The 14,374-nt window shown below is 40.7% G+C and overlaps 1 protein-coding gene across 3 annotated transcripts in view; it reads left to right on the top strand.

Moving 5' to 3' along the window:
* The window catches only part of SEMA3B (semaphorin 3B), a 108,575-nt gene that overhangs the window by 51,546 nt on the left and 42,655 nt on the right, over positions 1-14,374 (top strand). For 2 of the 3 annotated variants that reach the window (XM_042451882.1, XM_042451884.1), the window contains exon 2: positions 11,284-11,427. In XM_042451882.1, coding sequence (XP_042307816.1) covers positions 11,340-11,427 — 88 coding nt within the window. In that variant the 5' untranslated portion in view covers positions 11,284-11,339. Of the gene's footprint in view, positions 1-10,123; positions 10,312-11,283; positions 11,428-14,374 lie in introns of those variants that run through there. The other variant, XM_042451883.1, reaches the window with a different exon arrangement.

Raw genomic sequence — 14,374 nt, 5'->3', positions numbered from 1 at the left:
CGGTCTGTAACGCGCCATAGTAAAAGACAATGCCTGTATAAGAAGCTAGTTATTTTCCTACTTTCACATCAGATGCCACAACCTGTTTCCATATTTGGCATTTTCCATTTCTTTGAGACTGGTCAATGCCAACCAGCATGAAAAGAGATGTTTATGCTGCCAGCTAGTGACAGATGGCGACTTCCATGTCAGTGGGGCGGTGGATTTTGTCCAGGTTTTTCTCTGAATGTTAAAAGAGCTTTCCAAAGTACTGCACCCTATTCTTCAGAAGAGGTTCTGCAGTTTTAATGTCTGCTTTAAAGGTCAAATTATACCCAGAACAGATTCACCATCCCACTGACGTGGGCACCACCAGTTGTAGCAGTTGGCATCTTCATCTCTGTCCAGTGGACAGAGATAACAACCATGGTTCCTAGGCAGACACATGTAATCTTTGGAAACCAGTCTAGTACCATATGCACTGTATAAATTCAGTTTCTATGGAATTTATCGCATCACGGAAGGAGGCATGGAAGGAGAACGGAACGGAAGGGGCCTGGAATGAGTGGGGAATGCATTTTACTGCACAGAGAAGTCTCTCACTTGTTGTGTTCTGTTCCCTGTCCGTCCCAGAGGGAGCGGTTTTTGAGAACTGTTTCAGAACAGTTCTAAAAAATCGCTGTCCTCTGGAGACAGAATGGGAAGGGAAGGGAAGGGAAGGCAACGAGTGAGGGACTTCTGTGTGCAGTAAAATGCATCCCCCACTCATTCTGTTCCCTTCCTAGCCCTTTTTGGATCATTGTCCGACCGTGCCAGGAGCCTGTGCGATAAACTAGTATAACTAGATGATGAAACTTTTACTGCTCAGGAATTATCTGAATGGGGTGGGGGAATAATGAAGCAGCCCTCTGACTTGATTAAAAATAAATTACTGAAGAAGGCCTCTAACCAGTCTTTTCCGATTTCCTCTTTCTTACTTAGTCTCGCCAACAAGCCTTCCCAGTTTCAAAAGGAAATTAAAGTGACAAAGAATTTTCTCCTGCTATAGAATAGATGTCTTATAATTAGGAATATTTTAAAATCACTTTTTGAAAAATTGTTCCAAGATAACCTGGATTTGTCAACAGGAAGTAGTGAATCCCACAAGCTGATTAAAGTGTGCAGATTTTGGCTTTTTCTTTCCTGATTTGTCTGCTAGTCAGTCAGTGTGGTGTAATGGTTGGAGCATTGGACTACGACTCTGGAGATCAGGCTTTGATTCCCCACTTGGTCATGGAAACATGGTGGCCTTGGGCGAGTCACACACTCGCAGCCCTGGAAACCCCAATGATAGGTTCGCCTTTGTATCACAAGTAGGAAATGACTTGAAGGCACAAAACAACAACAATCACGGGAGGGGGTAAGGGACTAGACAAGTCAATGAATCCCCATCCTCTGAATACTAATGCCCATGCAATGCTATACAAGCTTATGCAGAGCCCTACCAGATACAGTAGAGTGTATTGCTCTTCTGAACGATTGCACTTTACTGTAGCCTTAGGCATTTACCTGGTTTCTGAGGTTCTGTCACCAGAGCTGGCCCACCTACTTTAAGGCTTTTCTATGCAGCCTGAGAATCTCATGTATGGTAGTAAAAAGAGTGGATAGTTCAAATTTCATCTCGGTAATCAATTCACTAGCTTGTTCTCAGGATACTGTATTTGTTTCCCATATTTGGCAGTGTATGATCTTAGCCAAGCTCTATATATGTACAACTCTGCTGCCTCAATTCCAAGCTATAAACTAGCATTCCCAGTTCCACAAAGAAAAGTTGACTGAAGAAGGTTGTAAACCAGTTTCTACTTGTTTGGTATTTTTGGTGTTTGTGTATGTGTTTGCATGTGTGTGTGTGTGTGGGGGGGGTGAACAAATTATTATTATTATTATTATTATTATTATTATTATTATTATTAACCTTTATTTATAAAGCACTGTAAATTTACACAGCGCTGTACATACAATCTTTTTAACTGGACGGTTCCCTGCCCTCAGGCTTACAATCTAGAAAGACACGACACAAAAGGAGAAGGGAGTGGTGGTGGGAAAGGGGGCTTAATTTAATTTAATTCAGTTTCATATTCTTTGTTGAAATGAAGTGTCTTTTCCCATTTCCATTTGTGCACATGGATTCTTTAAAGGTTAAGAAAAAGTGTGAATATTCATGTCATGTGCCTTCCATATCCACAGGCAAACCTTGATTTTGCCATTTTATATAAGGGACATTATTTTACTCTGCCATTGTACATAATGGGACTTGAGCATCCATGGATTTTGGTATCCACAGAGGGTTCTGGAACCAAATCCCAGTAGATATAGCACTTGTTCATTTTTAAAACACATTTAGAAATATACACATTTTGGCAAGCCTTTTCTGCATAAAATGAAATGTTTTTGTGTGCCTTTGCTGTAGCACAAATTTTTGTGCCCCTATCTCCAGTATACACATTCCTGCATGCATTGTTTGATTTGCAAATTGCGTTGCAAAAATCATGAATGTCAATATACTGAGCTATAACCAACTCTTGGCTTGTATCCCATAACTTGTGTATCTGGTAGAAGAACATGCATGCTCTGTTTCTATCATTCAGGCCTTTCTGCTACTAGATGTTTGAATCTACTGGCAGTAGAGAGGTTTTCATAGCTATGCTGGTGCTGGAAAAGAAAAGCATTATTTTGGCTTTTCTGTAGAGGCCAGGGTCTTTTCTGACCCAGTAGCCACATTAGTCTTGCAGTTCCCAGTGAATGCAAAATAAATATGTGGCCATTTGCCTGCTCCACATCTTTCTTGCCAAGACCCTGGCTCAGTGGGTGACAGATTTTTACCAGGTGGATGGGTTTATTCCTACCTTTATTTCTTGCTCCAATGTTTTTCTCAGGGAAGAGAAGCCAAGAGTTGCTGAATGGATGCTGGACAGGCTGCATCTTGGAGAATATATCTCAGTGATACTGCTGGCACATGCTGACACATTAAGGCCGCTTTTCAAACCTAACTGGTCTTACTGAGGGACAACAGATCTTAGAGAGAGATAGTAAAGGCAGTAAGAAGGAAGTGGGAAGAAATTCAGTATGTCTTGAATAAGGGGGTGGGAATGCTGAATTCTGGTGCTGAAAACAGGGTCAGTGCTCCTTGAGAGTTAGAAAAAATCTGACTAATGTGTCAGTAGGGTTGGCTTGTCCTATGGGACTGAAAGATGCCCAGATGGCTTTGTAGGAATCATGTGGCCCTCCAGATGTGCAGAACTGCAAATCCAAGTATTCCTTACCACTGACTTTACCAGACAGAAGAGTTGGGAGTTGCAACAAGTAGAAGTTTATTGATTAGTCAGCTGACCGTATCACAAAATGCACAATATAAATTGCAAAATAGAAAATAGAAAATCCAAGTTTCAAAATACATACAAAAATAAAACTTGGTCACATCTAAAAGCTCATATAAAATTAAGACAAGAGTTAAGAGTTAAAACCAATGCTAGCTAAATAAAAGCAAATATAATAAAAAAGAGTGCAAAATACATTAGACTAAGATAAGACAAACCACCTGAAACAGAGTAGAGGAAATCAATAAGGGTATTAAATAAACTCATCTCCATGGCACAAGACCTCGAGTTGGGAGTTGCAGTCCATCAACATCTGGAGGGCCACAAGATTCCTACCTTGGTTGGAAGGACAAAGGGATACAGTGCCCAGGGCTTGAAACAGTTATGGGAAGGGCAGTCACAATGTCCAGAATCAGTTAACACATGCTGTGCAGCAGATTCTGGGATCTGTACTCTAGAAAAATAAGATTTCCAAGCATTGATAGAGCCCATGGCATTAAGTGGTTGCCACAAGAATTCCACCTGAATACTTCAGCCCATACTAATTTGAGAAAAGCTTCTCAAATCACACTGACTTACAAGGTCTGCTTGGGGCAGGGTGGGGAAGTTGAGAACTCCATGTTCCCTCAACATGTTTTCCATTTACAGTTCAAGTTGCTATACTCAGAGGGGGCATTTAACAGTGAAGGCATAACTATCCCTGGACTCAGTCCTTCCTTTGCAGCCTTCTGTTTCCAGTGGCATCCTTTGGTTTCTGATGTAAGCAAACTCTGGCTTTTTTTTTTTTTTTTTTTTTTTTGCAAGGATCAGACAGAGCAATCATTGAAAGATGGGCCAGTGTTTCCAGAATCTCATGGCTTTTCTGGCTGGGAGATTGTGGGAGTTATAGTAAAAAGGGTAGTTTTTATTCCATGCTCTGATTGTAGGAGCCCATTGCACTGTACTGGCCCCCTGCAAGAATTCTGTATGCCTTCCCATTCAAGCACAGCAGGCTTTTGCCCCTTCAGAATTTTAATGTCTAAGCAGAGGGAGGGACCCCCTGACCAACACTCTTGCTCAGCCTTTTATTTACTCCTTTTCAAGGGGGAGTGTTGCTGTGCAGTAACTTTAATGTGTTCTAATTAGGCATCTGCTGGGTGGGAAGAAGGTTCCTCCAGCAATCTCAGCACAAAGCTCTTCCCTGCCGGGCTGAGAAAATGCTCTTCTTGGGAAGGGGGGTGAAGACGTTTGTCATCAGCTGGGACTGCAAGTAATTCTTGAGGGCAGAAAGATTGAGCCACACCCAGGAACCCAAATTCAGCCTGGGCAATCATCATGCACTTATAGATAGTGAGGTTCAGTGCTTTGAGTGCTGTTCCTTCTATATCTAAAAGATTGCCATCTAGAATACCTGCAAGAAGAAGTGATTTTTACACTTAGTGGGAATCCAAGGTTTGCAGAAGTACAAAAATAATTGACAGGGAACTAACTGGAAAGGGGGCCATAATCAAAAGAGCACAAGATGGACTATGCATGCTCAGTGAAATGCTAATTGACTATTGGGGGAGCAGAGTGGGGGGTTTAAAATGAGGAGAGGAGGAATAGAGTGGAATGTCTGGAATCCGGGACAAAAGCACATCACACTGCAATGTTTTATTGCAGGTCCTACCTTCTCTATCTAACAGTGATTTTTTTTTCTGTAGAACCCAAAACATATTTTCCAAAAATCTATGCTCACCTAGAAATGTATAGGGACGGAAACTGGAGTGTCTTCCAAATGCACATCCATCCTGCTTCAGACCTTAATTAAGATCCTCTAGAGTTTTAAACTACTCTGTAAAGATTTAGTCTTCTTTTCTTCACTTCATTGTCCATAGCTTAACAGATTCCCTGGGAAGGGAGACCTGTGCTCGGCTGAGGTCTGGGCAAGCTTTGTTAGCTGACACACCGACCATGGCGCACTTATCAGAAAATCCCCCTGCATTACAGCTGGGCTTATATGGCATCTCTATAATTGCTTTAGGAAGCTTTAATTGTCAGGGGTGCAAAGAAATAATTGCAGCAGACAAATGGGCTCAGAGGTGGCCATCTCCCTGTGAAAAGAACAGGGTGGGGAAAATTCATTTGGGGAAAATGGAAAACAGGACGGGTGTGAAAAAAGACCAGGAAGAAAGGGAAAGGGACTGAATCTATTCTTCTTTCTGGGAGCTTGGCAGGTGGGCTTGGCACCCAGGAAGGAAAGTCTCTCTCGATGTTTGGCATCTATTCCAGGGATGGGCAATATGCAGCCCTCCAGATGTTGGACTGCAGCTCCCATCAATCTCATCAAGTACAGTGGACCCTTGTTATACACTGGGGTTTGGTTCCAAGATCCCCCATGTATAACAAAATCCGTGTATGCTCAAGTCCCATTAAATATGACATAGCAAAATGGTATCCCTTATAAAAAATGGAAAATCAAGGTTTGATATTTCAAATTTATACTTTTTTTAAACATTTTCAAACCGTGTATGCTGGAATCTGTGTATAAAAAATCAGTATATAAGAAGGGCCGACTGTATAGTGAATGGTCAGAACTGGTGTCCATCAACATGGGCTACACACAGGAGGAACAGTTTACTGTGGAGACCTCTGACTATGACAAAATGATACCTGTGCAAATCCAGTGATTCTGGTTGGCTTAAGAAAGGAGCCAAGCTGGACTCTTATGAATGAGTCATGCATTTAGGCTATAAAGCAAATGATAGTAATTCCATTATAACTAGCATGGATTCAGAGCAGGATAGGATGAATGGAGTGATACAGAGACAGTTGTCTATTTTGTGCCATATTAACAATGTAGAATTTGGAGTAGGGAACCTATCACATATGTGGGGCTTCAGGTTCAATCTCCAGTGAAAGCAGCTACAAGCAGAGCATGATTGTTGATCAGATCCTGAAAGGCTAGATTTAAGACACAACAGAAGCTTGATTTACAAGACAAGGATGGTTGACAATGGATTTTTGCATTATTTCCCCACCTGTGGCAATCCAGCCCAATACAAAAAAACTTTTGTAATGTTTGCAGCTATATGTGTTCAACATCTGATTTTTTTAAAAAAATTATAAGCCACCTTGAGTTCCAGCTTTATTTAAGGGTATAAATAAGGTAATAGAACAGAATAATCAAGTTAAATATAACTCTTGACAGAATAGTTCAAAGAGGTCAGGACAATTCACATGTTTGTTCATTTCCTATTTTCCGACTGCCTTTGTTTGCCTTTCTTTTTTTGCAGTTTGCTTCTGTTTGTCTTCCTTTGCTCTCCTTCACTTCTCCCTATAAGTGGAATTCATTCTGCCTTGCCCTTGCTGCCTGCCACTCGTCTTCCCTTTTCTTTATTTTAAAGTTGTGTTCATTTGTTTTCCTCTGCTTGTTTTTCCTCTTTAAATAATTCTTGTTTTTGTTTACCCATATATGAGTGCACAGATACAGTACATGCATCTTGTTAACATTGATTTCTGCTTTTCTGAAGGAGCAGTTCTGTTTTAAACATAATATCTTGTCTATGCACATTCTCTTCTCTTTTCTCTGTCACTCTCATTTTGGCAAAATCAGTGGTAAAGATGGCAGATTGGGATGTCAATGCAAAGACTGTAAAATTTCAAGCAGGGGATATCTAATTGTCTATGGAAGGCTTTGTTTAGTTTAACAACAGCAATAACACATTTGCTGTTCTGTGGAATCTTCCCTTGGAAGATTTTAAAAAATCTTAAGTGCACTTTTGGAAGTAAGATTAATTTTTTTGACTGACCTTTTATTTACTGGTTATGTTTGTGTTGTTGTTGTTGTTTTTTTTTTAAAAATGTATGCCTTTTGTAATACAGATTGTTGGCAGCAGAGTTGGGATCAGAATCAAGCTTTCTTGTTTTTATTAAGTAAACACTACCTGAGACTGCATGTGTGCCCCTCTGCAGACCTTGTGACCTTTAACCCTCTAGACCCCCACAAAACATTATTTTCTAGCCAGAAAAAGTGTGACTTTCTTACTTGGAAGCTCCCAGGTATAGTGATTCACATTTTAAATTGATTGCAGGTGCTATTTAAATTGTTTAACATTTTTAAAATGTCAATTTTTCAAAAACAAAACTGCTTCTGGATTTTCCCTATTTTGGATATTTTTGGCTGTGACCTGCTGCGGTTGCTGATCCCTGTCCTACTTGAATAGCATTAAAGACTTGGATAGCCTTTATGAACTGTTGAACTTGTGTTATTCTGCAAGCAGTTCACATTCAACATACAGTATTTAATTCCAGCAGTCAGACCAGCCATTTCAAATGTACTTCTGCAAACATTCCTCTGCCGAACCCACACATCACATTAAAGGCTATCCATTACACTGATACAACAATGTTGCTGTACTGCATAGTCTCCTTACATGCCACGAACAAAAACATAATGCTGTTTACCATGTAGGGATAAACATGAAGTGCAGTAGTGCAGACTTCACCTCAAAAACCCTTCCGTAATGTTAAGTTGTTCCAGTCTGTCTGATGTACTAAGTATGATGATGCTAAGGCTTGCTCTAGAAAATGGGAGGGCTGGTTTAAGTTGGAGTACATGTTATGTCATGGACTCATTAAGTTGGAGTCAGCCTGGAGGCACATAACAACAGTAATGGCTGTAACAACAATTGTATTATGAATTACTTTCTAGTATTTGATAGATATGAGGAAGAAAGCCTTAATGGCTGACATGACACATTACTGGTAGCACTGTAGGCAGGAAATTGGTGGCAAGGGATACAGGTCTTAAGGAGCATGTCTACATGGACTCTTCACGTTCCCCCCCCCCCCCGCCCCACACACACATCATCATCACACGAGGAAGGGGCAATTCAAGTGCAGAATATCTTCATGTGGCCTGGCCTGTTCCACATTGAATCTGGACTACACCTGACTTAATCTGGTTTAAAAAGACTCGCAATTTGCTTTCCATAGTACCAAAGTTGGTCACCAGAGCACTGCTGGAGGGCAGATGATGGTTGGGCAGCAGGGCAGCAGCAATTTTGCATGCAGTAACATCAGTTTTAACCCGTTCCAGCCTGATGCTGTCCTGTGCCTGGATTGGCATTAAAATTGTATGCGATAAACTCCTATATGTCAACAAGTGTTACTATGCAAAATAGTTGTAGTTCAGTGATGATATGACGGAGTGATCTCAGTTGGGCGCTATATGTGACCAATGGTGGAGTTCCATAATTTCCTGTCTTTAGTCTGTTCTGTAATGAATTGGTGCTGGGTATTAGTCTTGCCTTATTGATTTGTTTATTTACTTCTTATGATGGGTACTGTAGCTTGAGGAATGCTTGTTGTAATTCCATGAGTTTGGCATCGCTATCCTGTGGGCCTAAGCAGATGTGACTGCTCAACATCTGAGCAGATGTTGGATTGGTAGGCCAACATTGATGGGGGCTTTTATGGACACCAAATCAGAAGTCTGTAGATCAGAGGGCTTGGCTGTAAACCAGGGATTTGGTAGTGTGTTCAGGGTGGAGGCATGTAAGGCATGTAGTGGTCAGTGAGTCTGCAATATAGGGTGGTGTTTATATGTTCATTGTGCAGCTGTATGGTGGTGTTCAAAAAGTGTATTTGTTCTGTAGCCTTGTTCCAGGCTGAGATGGATGGTGGATTGGAAACTGTTGAAATTCTGGTGGAATATATGCCATCCTCTGTCAATAATGCCCTCAGCACTCTACATTGGGCAAACTAGACAGTCTGTGTAGCAGAGGATAAATGGGCATAAATCAGACATTGGCAATGGGAATACACAAAAACCTGTTGCATTGATCAGGGCAGCTTGGCTCTGTAATGCAGTGGTGGCTAAATTGCCCTGTCATTGTGCTCCAACCTTCCCCAGTCTCCCACTATATCTTGGAACATTTCTTTCTCCATTCATGCTTTCTTGCCATCCACGGTTGTTTAAGTCATGATTTTCTTTCTCATCCATCCCTTATATACAAATTGTACTGCAAGAAAGACTCTGCTGGTATGCCAACATTTATGGGGACTTGTGTGGACACCAAATCAGAAGTCTGTAGATCCTGCAAATCATTTAAAAACAAAACGAAAGAGGGGAAAACATGGCTGTTTCCAAGAAAAAGCTTATTCCCAAAGTTACAAGTACTGTACCATATATGATTACTTCCTTGTATGGGTGGTCTATGTTATAGTTGAAGCCATTTCTTACTAAAAACCTGCTGTCATCCTGTCATCTCCAGTGAGTTCTATAGAACACCTAACTTTAGAATTGTAGAGTTGGAAGAGACCATAAGGGCCATCCAGTCCAAACTCTGCCATGCAGGAACTCACAATCAAAGCACCCACAACAGATGGCCATCCAGACTCTGTTTAAAAACCTCCAAAAAAGAAAACTCCATCACTCTCTGAGGGAGTGTTTTCCACTGTTGAACAGCTCTTACTGTCAGAATGTTCCTCCTAATGTTGAGGTGGAATCTCTTGTCCTGTAGCTTGCATCCATTGTTCTGGGTCCTGTTCTCTGAAGCAGCAGAAAACAAGCTTGTTCTATCCTCAGTATGACACCCCTTCAAATACTTAAACAGTATCATATCATCAGACAACAGGATACATATGTTTAGGCTTAGTACACTTCAGTTACATGACAAACATCTATTTTCCTGTGAATGACTAATTTGTAGAATCTAGGCTTGTTTTCACAGGATTGTTGGGGAATAGATTATTAATCTGTGCTATCCATTGGTATGTTCACACACATGTTTTTCTGTGTTTCATGACAGAATATTGGAATTGCAGAAATGCTGTATTTATTCCAATATTAAAATACAAATCAGAAATGAACTCATTCTGGAGCACAGTTGTTATTTTGGCTATGAAACTCAGATGAAGTGGACAAAAGGTAATCCATGAAAGTCATTTGACATTTATTGGCATTGGAGGTACTATAGAAGAGGCTGGCAACATGCAAGTGAGTTAATCAAAGGTAAGATTGTTGCAGAGATCAACATCTTCTACTAACAATGCAACAACCAAACTTCCCCACCATAAGGTGTTTTGCCTTATGAACTAGTGCTGGTACAAAACATCCAGATGACACTAGGCCAGGAAAGTTTGCCCATTCTGTCCCAGTTCTGAGGACTTGTCATAGAATCCTTCCACTGTTTCTGTCATCACAACACAAGCAATTGGATCAGCACCAGAATATGACATGGTGCTCAATGTCAGCACTTAATGGTATCATAAACTATAGATCTGGGACTTAGAAAGTTAAAAGTGCATCTTGAAAACAACTATAAGAAGAGGGATCCTACTGAGACTTTTGTTTTAGGGTGGTGTAGACATGCATGATAAATATAGGTAAATAAGTTGTGGCAGTGGCTGTGGAAGTTCTAAGAAAGTATTTGAAAAAAAATTAAAGGCTTGTTTTTGATTTACTGTATTTATCTCCCATGGCCCTCTCTGCAAACAAGTTTTTATTTTCATTGATAAAAGATTACTTATGTGAATTTTATCTGTATGACAACCCAGGCAGGTAGATCATCTGAATGATACTGATTAGCCCAAGGACACTCACTCAGCTTCATGGCTTAGTAGGGAATTCAGGCCAGGTTTAACTGTTCCATGTCTAATGTTCAAACCTTATCAACCTCCCTGAACTACAGCATAATGGTGAATTTGGGCACATTCCCTTTCGTATCATCCTCTGCCATATTCCACAGCATTATAGGGAAGATCTTTTCCATTCCTGTGGTTTCCTTGTGGATAGGACTTCACAAGTACCAAATAGGCAGGAAAGTCTGTGAGGACTCCAGTGTTTATCTGGATGGGTCTTTCCCTTTCTAAGTCGGGCTGAGGATTTTCCCCTTCACTGCCTCCCCCTCCTCCCCCCATTCATCCTGCAAGGGGCTGTTGTAACCTGATCAGGCAGACAGTCTCACTCTTGCTTCTCTTTCAGCTGCCGGAGGTTCAGAGTCCAGCACTTGTGGAGGTGGAGAAGGGACAGCAGTTGCTATGATCCAGGCACTGGTGCTCCTGTTGCTGGCTGGGAGTGAAGCCACGTCTATCAGCACCAGTCCCCGTCTGAAGCTCTCCTTCCCTGGTAAGTTAGAGTTGTGGAGGTACACATTTATGGAGGTGGTCAATGGGACAGGGAGCTTGCTTTTCCAAAACGGGGAGATGAACTTGGAATTAGCTCTGTGATGTTTCTCTAGTCTTTTGAATGGGAAATACTCTCATCACAAGATTTGACTGTGGGTGATGCATTTTCTTGGAGCATGTCTTAGGGAGGCAAGCTGTAAGATGGTAAATGGAGACAGAGATTAATGTTTGTGAAGCAGGGGTAAGCACTGGAGTGAAATGTGATGGTTACCAGCATGCTGTGTATTTGCATCTTATGATAGTTCATTTGCCACTCTCCCTGTATGAGACAAGCCAACAAGCCATCTTTACAAAGGCATGGACGCTGCACTTTTCTGGTGTTCTTGATTGTAGCTGGGTCATGGAGTCTCTGTTGAAACCAAAGAAGTATGAGATTCTGGAAAAGCAAAGTGTGTTTGATGTAAATTAGCATCAATTCTGTTCTTGTAACAGTGAAATGAAAACAGGACCTTATTTCTTTTTACAGTTATATAAAGCCAGAGAGTGAGTTTCCTTAAATCAGCTTCATGGTGTCAGATTTATGCTGATTTCACAGAAACTGGACATGATTTTACATGTTAGTGGAGAATGCCAATTTTTGAGGAGAGGGGATGCAGTAGGAGGACTTGGGGTCTGTGTGAATCACTCTGAGAAAAGCCAAAAACAGATCATTTTTTCACTTCTATGTAAAGCCACAGGCTAAATGATGATATTAATAACCTACAAGTTTAAAGTGAACAGGAAGAGTCTGACAAAGATTTGATCATGGGTAACAGTACAACTGCACTTTAGAAAGGGCTAGACAGATAAATGGAAAACAGGCAGATTTGTGGATGATAATAAATAAGATGTTTGGAAGATGTATTTCAGTATTGGGCTTATTTATTTTTTTCGTTCTCTACTTATGGGTTCTTTCCCCCTCCCTAAAGCAGCACTAGAATCCCTTTGGTCTGCAAGTATGTTTTAAATTTAAGAAGGAAGAGTGCATGCTCAGGGTTTCTTAATATTAAGTCATAATCATTCATTGCCAAGTGATCCTAAGTGCACATCTTGCTCTTGTGATATGCAGAAGGATATAAATATTTGTTTTTCAAAAAGGAGAGAAAAGAAAATATGAAGTTTGAGGTTGGATCAGATTAAGGTCCACCTAGTTGAGCAGTCTTGGGAAGATTCACAGCAACCAAGAATTACTAGAAGGACACTGGGCAGATGTTGGCTGGACAGTCTAACGTCAGCTACTCACAGTGGCCTTGGATGATAGTAGTTGTAGTCCAAAACATCTGGAACACAGCAGATATTGGAAAGTATCTGGAAGTGTTTTACAGATGAGATAATAAGTTAGTTTGAACTGTAATGAGTGTTCTCGTATGAAACAAGATACAAAAGCATATGGTTCTAAGAGAGGAAGAAACAGCAAACCAATCCCATAATGCACTTAAAAGATATGATCTCATTAAATTTCATGTTGGAATGAACCACAGAAATGCATCTAGTTCACTGGCTTGATTTTAAAAGGAATCAGGTCCCCTTAAAGCAGAGATAGGGAACATGTGGCCCTACTGATGTTGTTGGACTGTAGCTCCCATCTTTTTCCAGCATTGGCTGTGTATGCTGTTATAGAAAGTCCAACATCTGGAGGACTACACATTTCCCATTCCTGATTTAAACTGTTTTGGACAAAAAAAATCTAGCATTTTTACTGACTGTCCTAGAGTTGTCATTCTTTTACTAGTTATGAATTCCTGAGCTACATGCTACCTAGTTTTTGAACATTTTCCTACAAAAATGGGACATGTTGGATTCCTAAGATGTGCATGAACACTGGAATACATCCTGCTCTGCTAAGTCCTTTCGGCCAAAGCACTTTCTGCCATTTTGGCTGAGTTATTATTTTATTTTTTTTAGCTCTCTGTGTAAATCAGCTTAAACTCAATAAGAGCCAAGATTTGCTTAGCATCTCCGGTTTTGATACCACATGTGATGGTGATACATTGGTTTGAGATGTGATCTTCAGGGAAGATCAACTCCCTGCAGAGGCAAGACAAAGGCCCCCCTTCCTTTTAAGACTCTTTCTTTAAACCTCTGACAATACCCTCCAAAATTTCACAGATGAAAATGAGGACACATGTGGCCAAGCAGCATCAGAGTTTGATCAAGAGGGGGAAAGATACTAATGATGAATACACAAGCTTGGAGAGACTGCAGCAGTATGATGTGGCCTGAGCCTCCTGGGAAGGACAACACTAACTCCACTTCTTTTCTCCTCTCCCCTGCTGAGTTGAGTGCAAAATACTTTTGCATTTTGAACTCAGTTTGCAGCAGTCAAAGTAAGTGGAGGGTAAAGTCTGTATTAAGGACAAGAGGCCACTGTCAGATCTGAATTTGGAGAAACAGAGTGGTTCCCAATAGTCAAAGGGGTCAGGCAAGGCTGCATTCTATGACCCTACTTGTTCAGTTTATATGCTGAAAACATCATAAGAAAAGCAGAGCTAGAAAAAAAAGGAATATAGGAGGAAGGAATATCAACAATCTAAGGTACGTGGATGATACCAAAATAATGGCGGATGATATCACAGTCTTGGAAAGGTTACTAAGGAAGGTTAAAGAGGAAAGTGCAAAGGGATTAACATAAAGAAAACAAAAATTATGACCACAGAAGAGATACATAATCTAGACAACAAGGACATTGAAATAGTTAAAGAAATGGTGACTGCAGTCAAGAAATGAGAAGAAGATTAGAAATGGGAGGGGTAGCTATGAAGAATCTAAGCCATTGATAGAAGCCTTATCTTCTATCACTCTCGCCTAAAAAATTTTCTGTATTTCCTCCTGTTTCTTTGGATGAACTCTCTACACTGAGTGGAGATTGACTTGAGGGCAACTAACAACAACAACAAAAGAGAATGAAG

This window comes from Sceloporus undulatus, chromosome 2, assembly GCF_019175285.1.
Source record: "Sceloporus undulatus isolate JIND9_A2432 ecotype Alabama chromosome 2, SceUnd_v1.1, whole genome shotgun sequence".
In the NCBI taxonomy this organism is placed as follows: Eukaryota; Metazoa; Chordata; class Lepidosauria; order Squamata; family Phrynosomatidae; genus Sceloporus; species Sceloporus undulatus.
Note: the sequence above shows the minus strand (reverse complement) of the source record. Positions and strands in the feature narration are given on the sequence as shown.